This window comes from Rattus norvegicus, chromosome 18, assembly GCF_021556685.1.
Source record: "Rattus norvegicus strain SHRSP/BbbUtx chromosome 18, alternate assembly SHRSP_T2T, whole genome shotgun sequence".
Classification (NCBI taxonomy): Eukaryota; Metazoa; Chordata; class Mammalia; order Rodentia; family Muridae; genus Rattus; species Rattus norvegicus.
In genome coordinates, this window is record NC_141551.1 from 48,610,293 (window position 1) to 48,630,363 (window position 20,071).

Consider the following 20,071-nt stretch of genomic DNA (forward strand, 5'->3'; position numbering starts at 1 on the left):
GGGCTATTCATTCTTACTTGTCTTTTGATCACTCTGTTAAACGGTTAGGTTGTAGTTTAGGGCAAGTTGGCGTGAGTGACTCCACCTTTGATTTCCTGTGATTTGTTTGCTGTACTGGAGATAATGTTATAGTTGCTATGGCCAGGGCTAGGTTGAGCTAGGGAATGGAATCTACAGTTGGCTTGGGTGGAGTCCGAGTGTTCCAAGATTCCTAGAACACAGTGTTAACCCAGTTGCTTTGTCAATCAATCATTTGGCTGAAAAGACTGTCTCTGTGGAAAGTGGATTCACCTAATTCCTCACTAAAGAAATGGGAGGAATAATTGTTTCTTTAAAGAGATACTGTACTTCTCTTTCCCAGACTTCCCAGGCCTCTAGGCCTCTGTGCAGTTACCCCAGAGCCAGGAGCAGACTGTGTTAAGTTGGCCTGATGCAAAAGGCATAATTTTGACTTTTTCTTCTTTTCTGTTTGTTTTTTCTTTTTGATGTTGGTCAGAGTCCAATGTGCTTTCTCTGGTACTTTGGGATTTTTCACTATTTCTCTGAAGCTATCTCTCCAGCCCCCACCTTTGCCGTGTGACTATTTACTGTGCCTAACTCAAAAAGTTCTTTCTTTCTTTTTTCTTTCTAAGAAGGAAAGAAATTTTAATTTTTTTCAAGAGTTAGTAAAGTATAATTATTGACATCAGCTGACCGAGATCAGCGCAAGTACTAACCCTGCCATGTCTTGACTGCACAGCAGGCTGGGTTGACTAGGGAATGTGGAAAGGTGAGTCCCATGTTTGCTTAGCCATCTCTATGTTTGCACACAGGAACAGCCTCAGCCAACACAGAGTCAGGAGTCATTTCTATCTAAGGAAAGGCTTCAGTGTACATTCATGGAAAGCAAAGTAGAGAAGGTGCCTAAGCCCACACTGCCCACAGTAATAGTCCTTTGAATTAGGGAAGTCATAGTGAGGTAGGTGGGACAGCTGTTATCCTCCACACAGAGCAAACCTTTGTTCTATAGCCAGCACCAGGCAGATGAAGGTTAGTGGAATTGTGGACTAAAATAGGACAAACACTGAGTATGGTGATTCGTCATTGAAGAATTGGGCCCTAAAATTGGAGTGGCTCTTAAGGGAGAGTCTAGATGGGATTCTCTCCTCACCCCTAAGCAGACCCAGCAAATCTCATTCGGCTTCCATGCCTGGGAAAGAGTTCTACTCCACTGGTCTGACTAAGCACTATGGAAAGCCCTGTAGAGAAACACTCCAGAACGGACTTTTCCATGGGCTGCTTCACTTGAGAGTATAGTACTTTGTGAGCATAAAAGGCATTTTGCTAATCATGGTTATTTGCTGCTTCCGCCGAACTTCTACCAGCAGCTGTGTTCCTGGCCGTCTGTACTTGAATGCCACATAACCCATCGCCACATTCTTCTTCAGGCTGGGTGAAGGGCAGTCACTGGTCACTGTACCGATCACAGCGCCTTCTGTGTTCAAAATAGGACTGTGTGCTCTCATTGGAGCCCCTTCGCATATCAACCCCACATATCTCCGCAGCACCTTACTCTTTAGCTGGGGAACAATGATTTTGGCTCCCCGGAAGTCCATAGCAATTCGGCGGCGCTTTCCCAGCATCCAGCTGAGGCTGCCCTCCACAGGTGTGGTATGTTTATCAATGTCATTCCCATACAGACAGAGGCCAGCCTCCAGGAGCAGGGTATCTCCGGCTGCTAGTCCTGCCAGCTTTACCTCTGCGTTTTTCAGCAGAGCAGTCGCCAAGTGGACTGCTCCTACTGCTGGCACTGATATCTCAACATCATCCTCTCCTGTGTAGCCACAACAGGTCACACGACAGCCAAACACACCAAACACCTCCATCACAGCACTAGTAATGGAGGGCAGTTTCCTCCTATCATCTCTCATCCCAGCCTTTCACACCTGTACTGCCGTGGGTCCTTGCAGAGCCAACAGAGCATTATCTACCACCTCCAGGCCCACATCACTGCCCCTGTTCCGGAACTCCTTGACTTTGTCCTGCATGAAAGTCAAGTCCTTGTCCCAGCAGCCAGCATTGGATACTACATACAGGTGCCCCTCAGAAGTATTGGTCACAATCAAGTCGTCTAAGATGCCTCCAGCCTCATTGGTAAACAGAGATAGTGCTCCCTGGTTAGGCCTTAGTTCTGCAGTGTCTCCAATCACTATACTCTCCATCAGCCTCACTCGGACACAGCCAAATATCTTGGTCTGTAGCATGTGGGACACATCAAAAAGAGAGCAGTGCCAGCATGTGTGCAGGTGTGAATCAACATGACTGTCCCGGTATTGCACAGGCAGATTCCACCCTGCAAATGCCACCATTTTCCCTCCATGGGCTAGGTGGAAGTCATGGAGTGGAGTCCATCCTGTGCAGAACTGAATGGGCAACTCTGGACCAAGAGTCATACCTGCAGGTGAAAACCCAGTGGGGCTACCTCCCTGACTGTCCACTGCATTGTGAAGTTCTTTCTTCCTTTCTTCCTGCCTGCCTTCCTGCCTTCCTTCCTTCCTTCCTTCCTTCCTTTCTTCCTTCTTTTCTTTTCTTTTCTTTTCTTTTTTTTCTTTCCATGTCCCTCCCCTAGGCAGTTGCTAAAAGTTACAGCTTGCCTGCCTGGCAGTTTTTCTTTCAAAGTCTGAATGAAACTGTCCTGGAGCTATCTTTTGAGTCTGTTCTACAATCCTTTTATTAATGAAACTTAGAATCTTGAAGAAGTGTTTGATTTCCCTGGAAGCACCCGTCGCCCTGACAGGACTCCCCAGAATTCCTACCAACAACCCAATCCAGGGCTGCACACACTGGGCAAGAGCTAACTCTGGACTGTATTCCCTGCCCTCCATTTTGAGCTTCAGGTTGGTCTATATAGGAGCTCAATCTGAGGGGATGCTTTCCTGGAAATTTTATTTAATACAACAGGAAATGGGCTGGCCGGAAAGTTATCACATGGTAATCCCTGACTATGAAGGAAAAGAAGTTTGATTGATTGATTGATTTTTGTAGCTGTGGCTGTCCTGGAACTCACTCTGTAGGCCAGGTTGGCTCGTATTCAGAATGCCGCCTGCCTCTGCCTCTGCCTCTGCCTCTGCCTCCTGAATGCTAGGATTAAAGGTGTGTACCACCGTGCCTGACTTTGAGTTCTCGCTATTCTTGTTTACTGTTTCGTAATATTGCCTTAATTAACATATTAATTATATGTAAATATAAATAAATCGTAAGAGCCCAGGAAAATACTTCTGTGTCAGGCTCACATGCTAGTATTTTGCTTCCTCTGATTTAAAAGAACTGGGTCTATTTTCTTTGTTTGATTTGTTATTTTTAGTCAAACAACCAATGTTGATTGAGTACTAAATCGAATAAGAATTTTATAGGGCACCATGGGAAGAGCAGTGAGGAACAGAAAGGCAAAAAGATGCAATTTGTAGTTAGAATAAGAATTTCTCTGATACTGGAGGCACAGTTCATGACTAGAACGCAAGAAAAGATAATGTCAATGACTTATTAATAATTTTATTTTGTTTTCGATTTACTAGTTTTTCTTTAATTTACTTGGCCCTCAATATTCTATTTTCTTAAGTCTTTTTCAAGTGTTTTTTTTTTTTTTACTTTACATTCCTGTTTTAGGTTATTCAAATAAACAGCTCTGTCCCAAACATTCCACATCCATAAACTATATCTTTAGGAACTATCAAACTGTTACTTCTTTCTTTCATTGATAATGTTCTACTGAAAAATTATTTCCCAAATATATACCAAAATTACTTTTTATTTTTATTTAAACATCATTTGCTTTTATTTAGATACACACATATATATGTATTATATATATATATATATAATACGTATATTATGTATATGAGCGGATACATGCCACACTGTTGTGCTTATGGAGAAGAAAGAACAACCAATTGGAATTGGTGCTCTCCTTTCCCCATGTGAGTTCCTGTTATCTAACTCACATCATTAGACTTTGTGCCAAGTGACTTTACCTACTGAATCATCTTGCCGCCCCCCCCAATATATGTGTGTGTATACATACACACGCGCGCGCGCGCGCACACACACACACACACACACACACACACACTAAGCTAGAGCGATGGCTCAGTAATTGAAAGCACTTGTTTCTTTTACAGAGGTCCAGGGTTCAAGTCCCTGTGAGACTATGGGGAATGTCTTCATTCAAACAACCACAGGGCATAGCCAGAGAGAGCAAGCCCCATTGCTGGAGCTCAAACTCAGAAACATAAACATGCTATGCAGGTGTTTGGCCCTCAAACTCCAACCTTACTCAAATGAAACAGCTCAGTTCCTCAAACTAGCCACATTTCAAAGGCCCAGGAGTCCCGCGTGCTTTGTCTACTGTATTGAACAGTACAGGAAGAGAAAGAACACTTGGATTGTGTCAGAAGGTTCTTTTGGAGCACTCTGACAATATTTGAGTGTGATTCTTGCCCTGAATCTGTCTTCAATCCAAGCTCAAAGACTGGCGTCCAAGCTCGTCTACTTCCTAGTCCTGTAGTAACAAGTATAAGCTTTTTGGACTTTCAGTCTGGTCATCGTGTGGGTAAGGACGCCAAAACAGACTTGCAAACAAGAAGGGGTGGGACCCGCTCAGAGCTCTAGAACAAGCACTGCCTCAGTCGGGGGCGGGGCCTCCAGGGGCGGGCCCGAGGGGGCGGGCCGGGAGGCGGGCCAGTCAGCGGGTCGGCGCGCCAGCCCGGCCTTGCGTGCTCACGTGACAGGTCCGCGAGGCCCGGCTCTTGCAGTCGTCCAGGCTAGCGAAGATGGCGGCTGAGAGGGAACCTCCTCCGCTGGGAGACGTGAAGCCCACCGACTTTGAGGAGCTGGAGGACGGAGAGGACCTGTTCACCAGCACTGTCTCCACACTTGAGGTGAGACAGCCCCGGCGAGGAGGCCGCGCCGTGCGTCTAGCCTTTCGCCTCGCCGCCTCTCCCCTGCCGCGACTTGTCCCTTCCCACCCCCGGGTTTGGCCAGGCCAGGTCCGGTGACACCTGTGACGCCGGCTGCACCTCAGGTGCCTGTCAAGGGGCCTGAGGTCGGCCTGGGCGGCCAGGCCTCCGGACCGCAGCTTGCGGGCCTGGGCGCCGACCTCATCTCCAAGGGGCCAGGACCCACGGACCGAACCTAGCGGTGCTTGCGGGCTCTCGGGCCTTCCGAGTCATTCGCGCCTCTTCCTCCAGGCAGGAGGAGGGCTTGTCTCAGGTTCCCGAGGCATCTCCGCTCCTCTGGGATTTCAGCAGCCCCGGGGAAGGGTGCTTGCTTCTCTGCCCACCGGAGGGTGTGCCCTGCTACGGGAGAGCCAGCAAGTCGTAAAGTGAACGAATTCTCAGTGGCTGAGGGTCCGAAGGGAGGTCTGAGCGCGCTTTTCCCTGTCAGTGCCCTTCACGGACTGTTAGTTCTCTTGGAGATAACAGCCCGTTTTTTAGTTAAGTAAATGCATTTGAGTTAGTAGGCTTGGGCAAGATCTCGTTGAGGCGCAGGCTGGATTCGAACTCACTATGGAGCTGAGGATGGCTTTGAACCTCCGATCATCTTGGCCTCACTTCCGACGTGAGCCACTGCTTGGGTGTTAGACTTTTTAGGGGCTGTAATGTTTGAAAAGTACAAACTCGGAGGGTGGAGTAGTCCAGGAAACTGGTTTTTAATTACCAGGGGAGAAATAGAAACAGATCTCCACTCCTTTTTCCTCTTTTTTCGCATGGTCAGCGATCTCTGTAACAGAGTGTTCCTGTTTTTGTCAAAGGAAACACTGAGTTTAGCTGTATTGGCCCGCCTTTTTCTAGTCACATTTGAATTATTTTACCTCGAATGAGAGCACATACACCGGAAGACGTAATTTTAAGCATGTAAGCACTTTTCTCAGAAGATTGTTTACCTCAGCTGAGGGTTTTTTTTTTCTTGAATTAGGGGTGTGTGTGTGTGTGTGTCTCTGTCTGTCTGTCTGCGCACTTGCACACGTGTGCACGTGCGCACACTTGCACTAGCACTTAAGAAAATAAAAGAGCAACTTTTGGGAATTGGTTCTCTGTTTACACTGTTGTCACGCTTGGTAGGCAAGCCCCTTTACCAGTTTAACCATCTTACCTGCTCTCTACTTTTTTTAATTTTTATTTATATGAGTACACTGTAGTTGCCTTCAGTTCCACAACAGAAGAGTGCATCAGATCCCATTACAGATGGTTGTGAGGCACCATGTAGTTGATGAGAGTTGAACTCAGGACCTCTGGAAGAGCAGTCAGTGCACTTAAGTGCTGAGCCATCTCTCCAGCCCTCTACTTTCTTATAAAGTTTTTTAGTATTAGCTTTGTTGGCCTGTTCAGGTCTGCACCAAATCAAATGGAAATAGCTGTAAAATATTCATTATCTGAATTTCAGTGACCAGAAACTGAAAACTTGGGGAACCGTTGAACACTGGTCGGATTCTGTTAATTTTATCTGTAGTGGTGAAGCCAAACCACTTTTCAACAGATTATACATTCTTCAGACAATGCCTCGGTCACTGATATGTACTAAAAACCTCGGGTGTTTGTGTCTTAATATAGCTACTACTGGTTTAATTGTCAATACCATCATCTCCTAAAATTAGTTAAAATTACTTTGCAGAATATATTTTTCTAGGCAGGGGGAGTTAGTGTCTTCATAGCCTTTGTTATGTTTTATGCCACTAACATGTGTTGAACATGTCTGCAGGGTCCTAAAACCTGAAGTGTCTTTTCTAGTCACAGTACGACTAGAATAAGAAGAAATATAGTCTGTATCAGAGAAAGTCTGCAAAGGTTTATTATGAATAAACTTACCTTGGCTAATGTACTGTGAAAGTTGTAAATAAAGTTGTTAATTGGTTATTGGTCTAAACCTTATCTCGAGGATTCATTTTAAGAAAGTGGTGTGACTCAGATTTTTAGATTCAGTTTTAAACATTTCAGGTTGGCATACAAGGTTCTTTTTTCCGCCTTGTAAATGTTTGGGGCGATCTATGCAGAACGCTGTGCTGTCGCCTCACTCCTCATTTACATGATGCTCCTTACACCTCGGTGCAGAAGAATCCAGTGTTCATGCACACATGCCTGCTGCACCTGGCTGGAATCCTACATGGTTAACAAATGCTTTTTTTTTTTTTTTTTTCTTTTGAGACCGGATCTCTCTTTGTAGCCTAGATTGACATGGAACTAATTCCTCTCGCCTGAGCCTGAGTGTTAGCATTACAAACATATACCACATTAGTGACATGTTGGTGGCGCGTGATTTTAGGCCCAGCACTCAGAGGCGGAGGCAGGAGGATCTCTTGAGTTTGACCCGAACCTGCTCTACAGAGTGAGTTCCAAGACTGCCAGGGCTACCACCCAGAGAAAACAAAACAAACAAAAAGAAGCTGTACCACCACTCCTGGTTGTAAAGTGGTACTTTTCCTGTAATTAGGTTGAATGTGACATTACTAGCCCCAAATCAATGCTTCTGACAATTGATAAAATTTATTCAATGGCCTCATTGTTATATATATTTTGTTTCTGTAGGACACTATAGAATCCTATTTATTATTTATTTAGAGACAGGCTCTCACTGTATAGTAGCTGACCTGGAAATATGTAAGAGAGAGAGAGAGAGAGTGTGTGTGTGTGTGTGTGTGTATCTGGCCTCAAATTCATAGAGAACCTCCTGCCTTTAATGTATTAAGAGTTGGTCTTTTAATGAGGTGAGAAATAGAGATCCACATAGACAGCCAATTATCTGGTTTCTATTTGTTGAGGAGGGTGTCTTTTCAGTTCTGTATATTTTGAACACCTTTGTTGAGAATCTGGTGGCTGGCTGCTGGTGAGATGGCTTAATGTATAAAGATACTTGTCATCAAGCCTGGTGACCACAGTTCAATTCCCAAGGAGGGAACTAATTCGTCACATGTTGCCCTCTGATCCCCTTGTTCGGACTATGCATGTACCCCTCATATCCTCAATAAATGTAAATTTAAAAACATTTAAAATCAGGTGACTGTGGTTGCATGGATTTATAGCTGGGACCCTGTGTTATCACAGTATGCACATGCTGGTTTGTGCGGTGCCGTGTAGCGCAGTAGGACTTGAAATCGCAGTGTTGCAGCGCTCCTCTTTCCTCTGCTCTCCTCGGTTGGTTGTTGCATCCATATGAACCTTAGTGTTCTTTTTTTTTTTAAGATTTATTTATGTATGTATATGAGTACACTGTCGCTGTCCTCAGACACACCAGAAGAGGGCGTCAGATCCCATTACAGATGGTTGTGAGCCACCATGTGGTTGCTGGGACTTGAACTCAGACCTCTGGAAGAGCAGACAGTGCTCCTAACCGCTGAGCCATCTCTCCAGCCCTTAGTGTTCTTTATATTTCTCTGAAGAGTGATACTGGAGTTTTGTTAGGATTGCATTGAATCTGTTCATAATATTAACTCTGTTGATCTGTGAATGTGAAAAGTCATCTTATTTCCTAGATATTAACAGAAATGCTTTGAATTTCTTTCCCTCTGTCTAGTGTGATAATGGCCATAGGCTTGTTATAAGTAGTTTTTATTATGTTGTGATATGTTTTTTCTATTGTCAGTCTCTTTGGGCTTTTATCGTGGAGGATTTTGCCCAAAGCCCCCCCCCCCTTTTTTTTTTATCTGTTGAGATGATCATGTGGTTTCTTGAGTCCAGTTGTGTAACAATTACTGATTTGTATGTTGAACTATCCCTATATCTGAAATGCAGCCAACTCGATCATGATTAATTACTGTTTTTGAAAAAAAAAAAACGGTAATTACGTGTGTACATGCCTGAGTACATGTACACTGCCTCTATGCAGGGGCCCAAGGAGGCCAGAAGAGGGGGTTGGATTTCCTGGAACTAGAGTTACAGGCAGTAGTGAGCCATCATGTGGGTGTTGGGAATTGGACCTGGTTCTTCAGAAAGAGCGATGAGTACTCTGTACCACTGAGCCATCTCCAGCCTGAATTATTATTTTTTTAAGTTGATTTTCTATGTATGAGTTTTGGGGTTGTTTTTGGCCTGCATTTATGTATGTATATTCTGCATGGCTGATGTGTGTATACTCTGCATGGCTGATGTGTGTATACTCTTCATGGCTGATGCCTTCGGTGGTCAGCCATTGGAGTAATTAGAATTGTGGGTAGTTTTTAGGCCACCATGTGGGTGCTAGTGAAACCTGCAAGAACAACAAATGCTCATACATAATCTGTTCTCTCTCTAGTCCCTGGGTTACCTTTTTAATGTGATACTGAATTTGATTTGCAAGTATTTTATCGAGGATTTTTGTGTCTGTGTTCATCAGGGAGACCGGTCTGTAATTTCTTTTTCTGTTGTGTTTATCTGGTTATGCCATCAGCATAACGCTGGAGTCATGGGAGTGTGGAGCATTCTCTCTTTTATTTTATAGAATATTTAGAGAACGATGATTGCTGATTCTTCTTGAAAATTTGGAAGAATGCTATAATGAATACATCTGGGGTTGGATTTCTTTTAGCTAGAAGATACTTATTACTGTTTAAATCTTGCTTCTTTCAGGCTTGGTTATATCATTTATCTCTTAGTTGAATTTCAGTAAGTCATGCATTTAGAAATTAATTTCCTTTTGATTTTCAAATTTAGTAGACTATAAGTATTTAAATTTTTAACAGCAGATTTGTGTATTTTATATTTAAAAATGATTTATTTTTATTATATTTATGTGTATCTGTGTTTGAGTGAATGCTGCGTGTGCACAGGTTTCTGGAAGGCCAGGAGAGGAGATGAAATCTCTTGGATCTGGAGTTAGAGGCCTTGGAAGCCACCAGACATGGGTCCTGGAAGGACAAGTGTGCTCTTACCTGCTGAGCCATCTCTCTAGCCCCCAATATACATTCTTCACACATAGCCGTATGCTTTTATGACGTTTTCTCCATTGTATTGGGGTTTGGGGTGTGTGCTACATACAGTGCATGTGTGGCACTCAGGCCTATTGTGTAGGTCCTGAGCTTTCTGTTAGGTAGGTGGCTGGGCTTGTTGGCTAAGAGCCCTTACCTGCTGAGTCATCTCATCAGCCCAGATTTTCTGACTTTCATTGTTTTTTGTTGTAATCTTTACCTTTTTGGCTCTGATTTTATTAATTTTGTTTTTCTCTGGTTCTTTTAGTTTGACTAAATATTTGGTAATCTTTCTTAGAATCTTTTCAAAGAATCAATTCTTCATTTATTCATGTGTTTTTTGTATTTTAAAATTTTTTCTATGTCATTTATTTGTTGATATTAGTTCTTATACTCTGTTGACTTTGGGTTTGCTTGTTCTTGTTTTTCCAGCATACTGAGATTATGTGAGGGCCCTCTAGTTTTTTGATTTTTTGTTTTAAAATATAAATGCTGGTAGTTACACACTTTGTTCTTAGAACTCCTTTCTCTATATTTCATGGACTTTGCCATGTTCTCTTCATTTTCATTCAATTCTAGGAATTTTTAAAAATTTTTCTTCTTGATTTCTTGAGAGATCTTTCTGTCATCTAGTTGGATGTTGTTTAATTCCCATGGGTATATGCATTTTTCTGTAATTTCTCTTGCTGATGATTTCTGTCTTTTTTACATTGTGGCCAGATTGGAAACAATAAAAAGTCATTTCAGTTTTCCCTCTTTGTACTAATTGGGTCTATTTTAGAGAACGTTACATGGGCTACTGAGAAGAATGTGAGTTCTGTGATATTTTAATGAAATGTTCTATTTTTCAGCCCCTTGATCTGTGATGTCACTTAACCTGGATTATGTATTTATATATTTATTCGTGTATTTATATACATAAATATTGTATTCGTTGGTCTTTTGAGATAGGATTTCTCTATGTGTTCCTGGCTGTCCTGGAATTTACTCTGAATTCAGGAGATCAGCCTGCTTCTGCTTCCTGAGTGCTAGGATTAAAGTCGTGTACCACCACTGCCCAGCTTTACTTTTACTCTTAAAATCTACTGTGTTTGTCGTGTACGCGCACATTCACCTGCATCAGGGTGTGTACAGTTAACATATGCTGCAGTGCATGTGTGGGGTAAGTGAACAACTTTGTGGACTTGGTTCTCCCCTTCCACATTGGTTTGTTTGTTTGTTTTAGTGGGATGACCTGTCTTAATTGGTGAGAATAGTGTGTTAAAGTCACCATAATTGTGTTGGGATGAATTTGATCTTATATCTAGTAATATTTGTTGTATGAATTGGTTGCACTTGTGTTCTGTGTTAAATTGTAAAGTCTTGCTGGATTGTTCCCTCTTGACTATAAAGTGGGTTTATCTTTTGCTTCAAAGTTTGTTTTGCCAGATATTAACAGAGCGACATATTTACTTCTTATGTTTCCTTCCTTGGAATATGTTTTCCCTATGCTTTCACTTTGAAGTTTCATTTGTAAAGCACATTTCTTGGCAGCACATAGATAGATAGTCCTAGGGGTTTTTTTATTGTTTAATTTAAAAATTATTTTATGAGTATTTTGCTTGCATATATGTCTACATACCACATTCAGGCTGTTGCCCACAGAGGCCAGAAGAGGTTGTTGGATCTTCTGGAGGTAGAGTTACAGGTAGTTGTGAGCCAGCTGATGATGTGGGTACTGGGAACTGAGTCCAGGTTCTCTGCAAGAGCAACAAGTGCTCTTAGTCATCTCTAGAGCCTTGATTTTTAAGTTTAAAACAAAATTGTTGTGTACACAGGTGGAGATTCGAGAACAATTTGGGAAAATCCCTTTCCTGCTTCCAGCATTACATACGCTTAACATGTTGAATTAAACATGTTGTCAGACTTGGTGACAAGTGTGCATGTCTGCTGAGGCATTGTACCTCCCCAATGATCTTATAGTGCAGGTGCTTGCAGCTGTAAACTCCTTTTAGGATTGCTTTTTATTGTACTATAGACTGTAGACGAATTTTCATTTGATTTTTAGGTATGTTTTTCGGTGGGGGTTGGGCTAGGGGAAGGTAGGGAATGGGCATTGGAAGTGGTGGCTGAAAGAGTCTCAAGCAAATTTGCTGAATGACCTTGAATTTGTGTTTCTCTTGCTTCTCCCTAGAGTGTTAGGATTATAGGTTTATGCCACCACATCCAGTTGATACTGTGATCGGTTTTAAAATCCAGGTCTTCATGCATGCTTGGAACTACTTGTCCAATTGGGCCGTGGTCTTAGCCTGTCTTTGATATTTTTTGATGACCTACCGATCATTTGATAGTGTGTTGTTCAGTTTCTGTAGTGAGTGTTGTGGCTGTTGATTTCTGTTTTTATTCCACTCTTATCTGGTGGAAGGCAAGAAATTCTTTTTCTTTATTTGTTAAGACTTGTGCCCTTTTGTTTTAGAGAAAGTTCCAGGGTTGGTTGAGAAGAATATATTTTCTACAGTGATTGGGTGGAATGTTATTAGATGCTTGTTAGTTCCATTTGAGCTATGCTATCATTAAACTGTTTTTGACTGGTTGACCTGTTTATTGGTGAGGATAGGACATTGACGTCATTCACTTACTAAGTTAGAGTTAATCTCTGATCTTATAGGTCTAGTATTACGTGAAACTGTGCTCTGTACATATTTGTTTAAAATTGTATTCTTGATGAATTGTTTTCTTAATCACTGTGAAGTATTTTTCTTTATCTCCTTGGAAGAGTTAGGTTCAAACTCTGTTTGATCAGAACAGTGACATCTGCTTACTTTTCAGTTCCATTTGCTTGGAATACCTTTATCCTTTTACCCCAAAGATTCCCTCTATCTTTGATGGTAAGGCACATTTCTTAGGCCTTATAATATGGATCCTGTCTTTCAGTGTGCCTGTTTCTTTCTTGAAATTTTATATATATTGGGGATTTGGGGGGGGGGAGTGAGCGCCCAAGCCATACAGATGAGTCATGGACTTCATATTTATAAGACTGATCTTAAGCCTCTTAAGTCTTGGTTGTCACTTCCAAACATGTGTCGACTAGCTGTTACTGCGGAGACAATAGGGAGATACGTCCCTCATGGTTGCCACTGACTTTGGAGAGCTGTATTGTTTTTTTTTTTGAACACTGGTCACAGTCACTTCTGCCTGATTTTACAAAGACTGTACCTGGCTTAATAAATTCTTTATAGCAATTGTCTCTCGCAGGAATAGATATTATCGTGTGGTGTTCTGGTTTCCTTTTACTGTCACACTAATGAGGCTTCTAATCTTCTAACTCACCTGGAAGTCCTGGTTTGTTTGTTTACAATTTCTCTCTCTCTCTCTCTCTCTCTTTCTCTCTCTCTCTCTCTCTCTCTCTCTCTCTCTCTCTGTGTGTGTGTGTGTGTGTGTGTGTGTGTGTGTGTGTGTGTGTAGTTTATGGGGGTTGGTTGTCTCCACCACATAGGTTCTATGGATCACACTAAGGTCATCAGGCTTGACCGCAAGCATCCTACCCACTGAGCTGTCATGCTAGTCTTTTGTTTTGTTTTTTGTTGTTTGTGTGTTCATTTGGGTTGTTTTAGTATTGTGAGATATATGTATCTATTACCACAGTCAGTTTTAGACGTTTCATTATTTTAGAAAGAAATCTTGTACCCTTTAGATGTTGTCCTATTTTCCTAGCCTACCCTCCCCCCACCCGCAAATGCTTTCAATGTTTTTTTCCTACTCAGCATTCAAGGGGGAGGGAGATGTTATTACAGTATACCATATACAGTGTAAATAAATAAAAATAAGGTCTTGCCTTGTGCTCAAGTGGCCTTAAGCTTGTGATCCTCTGGCTTCAGTCTCACCTTTGTACTACAGTCTCAGAAGTTTGTTACTATGCCTGGCCCTACTTTCATTGTTGATATTTTAATTGTCATATCCAGTATCTGATAAATGTTGAGTTACAAAGATTAAGGCCTTGGTTTTTTTTTTAATCCCACACCCCACCCCTGTCTCACTATGCAGTCTGGACTGTCCTGAATCTAGTAATCCTCCTACCTCAGCTTCCCCAGAATTAGGATGATATGAGTGCCCTACCACCATACTGGTTTTCTTTTTCTTTTTTTAGCTTTTATTTTATTTATTTTGGTTTTTCCAGACAGGGTTTCTCTGTGTAGCCCTGGTTGTCCTGGAATTCATGTAGGCCAGGCTGGCCTCAAGTTTGGAGATGTCAGCCTCTGCCTGTCCCTGGGTTTAAAGGTGTGTACCACCAGCACCTGGCAAGTTTTTAATTTTTTAAAAGAATTGTGTTTGAATGCACATGTACATGTGGGTTGCTCACGGAGGCCAGAAGAAGGTATTGGATTCTCTGAAGCTTGAGTTTATAGGCTTGATTCAGGGCACTGAATGTGGACCCTCTGCAAAGACATCAGGAACTCCATCTCTCCAGTTTCCTTGGTTTAAGATGAGGTCTCATGTAGCTCAGACTTGCACTGTAGTCAAAGATGGCCTGAGCTCCTAATCTTCCTGCCTCTGCCTCAACAAAGTACTGTGGTGACAAGCATGGACCAGCATGCCCAGAAGATGAATGATATCAAAGGGAGATATGGATGTGGTTCAGTAGCAGAGTATTTGCCCAACTTGTGCACAGGGATCTGGTCTTAATCCCTTCCACCACAAAACAAAAGATCATTCATCTTACAAAATGTTTACTAACCATAAAAATTTTTTTTTGCCCTGTGAAACTAAGAAATTCTGTTGTAGGTCTACTATTAATATAGAAAGATAACCCATGGACTGGCTGAAAATACTGTAATTTAAATCTGATCCTCCCTTCCCAACAAATTCTTTTTTTGAAAGTATATAAAGAGCCTCTACCAGCAGGGTGGGGTGCCTTTAATCTCAGTCCTCTGTGGGCAGAGGCAGGCAGATCTCTGAGTTTAAGCCCAGCCTGGTCTGCAGAATCAAGTTCCAGTTCATCCAGGTGCTGGTGTGCCTTTAATTTTCTTAAACTTGGATATATCTGCCCCAGTAGAAATGTAACCATGATTTAAAAACAAACAAACACCCAAAAACAACAACAAACCCACTCATTCTTAAAGTCAAGGGACTTGCTCTGAATTTGCTTGTACTGTGTTACATATGGTTTTGTTAATAACTAATTATGATATGTTAGTGCCTCTAAAAGGGATGATATACTTGAGTTAAGTGATTGTTGAGCAAAGGGGATGTATTACAGTGTATTTGAACCTTCTCTAAATATAAGTAATTGTTCTTTTCCTCTCTAACAAGAGAATGTTGTATTTCTTTAGCTAGAGACACAGTGAAAATCAAATAAGCATCCCAATCCATTGTCCCCCATTGTTCTTTTAACAGTCAAGTCCATCATCTCCTGAACCAGCCAGTCTTCCTGCAGAAGATATTAGTGCAAACTCTAACGGCTCCAGACCTGTAGAAGTCACACTAGACGATGACAGAGAAGATCTTTTCGCAGGTAATTGTCATATCTTGGGTTTTTTTTAGTAGTAGCCAATTATAATACACATACTATTAGAAAATACTCTCTAAGGCAAGTGAAATTCTGTCTTTATAGGAAACTCTGTAACACCTTAGAGAGTGAATGTGAATATAGTTGATTCCTGTAATCTTAGCATTTGGGAGCTGGAGGCATGAAGATCGCTGAGTTCAGAGTCAGTCCATCTTATAGGGGAGACCTGCAGCCAACCGAAAAGAAACTTAGCAGGATAGGGACTGTCTAGTTATGTCATTCTGTAAGAAATACATACAGAACAGTAGGAGAAGCAAAAATACCCTCAGTTTTTAAGCATTTAAGAGTAGGGTACATGATACTGACCATACCTTGGGAGGAAGCAGTGATTGTATTCTTTTTATTATTGTTGTTACAAGTTGTCACAAAGCAAAATCAAAGGATGAATTTAAGAATCACTACATGAGAGCTAGAGAGATGCCAAGGCAGCTCTTCCCGGGGACCCAGGTTTGATTCCCAGCATCCATATGGTGGCTCACAGCCATATGTTAACTCTGGGTCCAGGGTATCTGATGCCTTCTCTTGGCCTCTAGTGGCATCAGGCACACATGTGATGCATAGACATACACATAGCCAAAACACCCATATACATAAAAAATAAGAATCACTGTATGCTATAGGATTGCTGTTAGGTAAGTTGACGGTTGAGTTTGTTTTGGATATAGGATAGAATTTGGTGTAGTCCATTGTAACTTAAAAAATCCTTGACTCTTCTAAACACCTATGTCTTAAAATTAAATTAAGATATAAGTTAATATTTTAATATTAAAAAGAAAAATTAAAAATTTAAATTAACAAATTAAAATTTTAATATCGACACAGAATTAAAATAGTAGATAGCTTTGTATTTAGCAACTTAATTATGTAATTGGCTTTTATTGAGTTATTAATGCTTTCAACTTTTGTAGTGATCATATTCAAATATACAAGTATGCTTGAAGGTACAGTTCTTCATAAAAATCCATAGTTTCAAGCTTGAGAACCTGTGGCAGAATATTGTTTAGAATGTGAGGCTAGCCTGGGCTATATAATGAGAATATATATATATATATATATATATATATATATATATATATATATATACATATACATATACATATATATACATACATATACATACATACATACATATACATATATGAATGATCAGGGATACATAGCAAGATCCTATGCTGAAGAAGGAGTGAAGGGAGGGAGGAATAATGAAAGAACAGTATATGTCGGTGTTTTTTTTTTTTTTTTTTTTAACAGCCCAAACTATTTGGGACTGGTAAGAGGAATCAGTGGGTAAAATTCTCTATGTATAATCCTGACTGTGCCTGAGTTTGATCCAGTGAGCCCTCAAGGAAGGGAGAGAACTTACTCCTGAAATTGCCCTCTGACCTTTACATGCACTCTGTGACACATATTCCTGCACTGCCATACATGCATCATGCATACATACATATATGCATACATATAATTTTAAATAAAATTATCTTTATGCTTTACATTTTAACTTAGCTGTGTTTTGTAATGACTTTAGGTGATCTAAGACATGTTTGTATAAATAATACAACACTTGGCTCATATTTATAATGCATTTAGTCAGATCTGTCTCTTTTCCTATGGAAGCGTGTGATGCTAGGAACCAGTAAGTATAGCATATGCTCTCAGGATGATGAAACTGTTGTATAGTAGTAATAACATCTTGGGTGCATAAAATACAGATCTGGCTAAAGCAGCATAGCCATTGTGATTTTAAAGTCATAAAGAAACCAGATTATGTTGTATGTATTGGTGTGTTTTAGATAAGTTATATAGTTTGTATAGTGTTGGTAGTTCAATCAGCAGCACATGGAAAAAAAAATTAGCTGCGACATGTTATAAAATGTTCACCAAATGAGTTCAACTGTCTAGCCCTTCTCCACTTGTTACATTTTTTTTAAAAGATTTGTTTATTTACTTTATGTATATGAGTTTTCAGACACACCAGAAGAGGGCATCCTATCCCATAATAGATGGTTGTGAGCCACCATGTGGGTGCTGGGAATTGAACTTAGGACCTCTGGAAGAGCAGATAGTGCTCTTAACCACTAAGCCATTTCTTCAGCCCCATTTGTTACATCTTAAAGAATGCTTGAATATGGACAAAATCAATGTGTATTTCACTCAAGTTACAGCTCTATATTTTTCTTAACTTTGCCCTACATATGTATAGCTGTTTATTTAAGCACACACACAAAAAAAATTCATGTCAGCAATTTAAAGTCTGGGCACACCTCTGATTCCAGAGCTTAAGGCAGCAACCGCAGGGTCAGATGCTCCTCAGTAAATGAATTGGAGCTTTCATGAGATCTTGTCCTAAGAGCCAAACAACAAGGGGGGCAGTGGTGGTCCACACACTTAATCTCACTGAGGAGACAGAGGCAGGCAGATCTCTGAAGTTGAATGAGTTCCAAGACAGCTAGAAATACCCACAGAGAAACCCTGTCTCAAAAAAAAACAACCAACAAAACAAAATTAAAAACCCAACAACAACAAAATACATTTAAGGCAGACTGTCAGTTTGATTTCTTCCTTTTCCTTATTAGTTGCTTAGGTCATGTGTGCCTTACTTAAAGCTCCCAGCCCTTTGATGTTGAAGCAGCTACTAATGCAAGCAAGTAGAACCTTGTATCAGTGCAGTCAGATGTCATTGAAAAGCTTTGTTTGGCTTTCCACTAGCATTTCTTGATCTTCCTAATGCTATGACCATTTAATATACAGTTCCTCCTGTTGTGGTGGCTCCTAACCATAAACGTATTCCATTGCTACCTCATAACTGTAGTTTTGCCTGTGTTATGAATTATCATGTAAATACCTGACATACAACCGTCTTGGGAACAGCTGAGTTTAAATCCATGTCAGTGGAACTCTTTGGTTTGCTGGGGCTTGTGTGTGTGTTGCTGTAGCAGTGCTTTCTCAGGGGCTCATGGGGGCTGATGGGGCTCATGTGGGTGTGCTGCCATATTCATATTGATGCTTTGATCCTTTAAAACTCACACCTCAGTGTCTTTCTTTTTTTTTTTTTTTAATGTCTGAGTGCTTTGTCTCCATTTGTATTTGTGTAGCAGCTGTCTGTGGTGCCTATAGAGGCAGAAAAGGCCATAGGTTCCCTGGAACTGGAGTCATGGATGATTATATAGGCTGCCATGACTTCTGGCAAGTGAACCTGGGCCCTCTGGAAGAACTGCTCCTAACCACTGAGCCATCATTCCAGTCCATTAAACCCAGTTTTGATGTACTACATTTTACTTTTTTTTATCTTGTTGACTGTTTTTTGTTTTTGAGACAAGGTCTCACTATGTAGATCAGGCCTCAGATTCATAGGTATCTATTTGCCTCTGCCTCTCAAGTGCTGGGATTAAAGGCGAGCACCACCATGTTATGATTACTGTTGACTATTTTAACCTCTTTAAAAGTGTTATTACATCTATCGATCTATCATCTATCTATCTGTCTATCATCTATCTATCTTCTGTGTGTGTGAGTGTGTGTGTGTGTGTGTGTGTATGTATGTATGTATGTATGTACACAGCATGTGTATGAAGGTCAGAGGATTGTTTATAGAAGTTAGTTCTCTTTCCACCACGTGGGTGCTAAGGATCAAACTCTGTCAGGCTTGGTGGAAAGCATTTTTACCCACCAAGCCATTCTTTGTCCCTGACTTCATTTCTTTCTTTTCTTTTTTCTTTTGAAGAGTATTAAGTGCCATCAGCGTGCAAAGCCTAAAGTGGTAGCTAAGCTTTTAGTTTGTTCCGTTTATAGTCTGTTGTATCTATAGGCTTTTTCCTGGTTACCATAGTTTGGAAGATTTTAGTTATTAATCATTTTTATTTTAATATAAAAATATGAAGAGATCCATACCAGTTATCATGTCTATATTAAATAACCAGTCTAAAGAATTTGATAATATGTCAGCCTATATAATTTCAAGTTGACTACTTAAAGTGGCTCATTGACCACAATTACTACTTTCTCAAAATCCCAAGAATCCAGAAACCTTAGGCTGAAAAACCATTGGTCTGATCCCTTGTTTGCCTTATAATTCCACCTTCCTCTTCTTGGTATCAGTTCCACAAGCCAGCAGGACTGTTTTGTGTTGGGCTCTCTGATTGAATCTCACTGCCCCACTTTTCCTTATGCTGTTACTCTTATTTGCATGGTATTTTCTCCAACTTCTTCCTGCTCAAACCACCTCAAGTCAGAGTCACGTATTTTCTCATTTCCCCCACCCTGAAATATTGTCTCTTGTGTCTACTCAAATTATAGTGTTTGTTCTGTCGTTCAAATAGTAATTGAATGTCTTATAACATTCTTTATTGTTCTCTTAAGTCTTTTATTATTATTTAACATTCCACATGTCTTGTTTTCTCAACTAGATTATAAACTCCCTGAGGGCAGGTATGATTTTTTTTCCATTTCTTTGTGTTTCTTCTGCATTTAGCACAGCATTACATAGTATGTAGACTTTCAGTTTATTGATGTGATTTGATTTTAAATCTATTTAATTTTAGATACTTCAAGCGAATGAGCATTTAAAATTAAAATCTAAACATCTCTTTGCTTTATGTGCTATTTATATATTCAAC

The 20,071-nt window shown here is 40.8% G+C and overlaps 1 protein-coding gene and 1 pseudogene across 1 annotated transcript in view; one reads left to right on the plus strand and one right to left on the minus strand.

Annotated features, from left to right (window-relative positions):
- Amt-ps1 (aminomethyltransferase, pseudogene 1) lies at positions 629-2,485 on the minus strand (annotated as a pseudogene).
- Snx2 (sorting nexin 2) overlaps positions 4,773-20,071 on the plus strand; it is a 41,576-nt gene continuing 26,277 nt past the window's right edge. The window contains 2 exon segments of the mRNA NM_001106135.2: positions 4,773-4,916; positions 15,287-15,404. Coding sequence (NP_001099605.2) covers positions 4,809-4,916; positions 15,287-15,404 — 226 coding nt within the window. The 5' untranslated portion in view covers positions 4,773-4,808.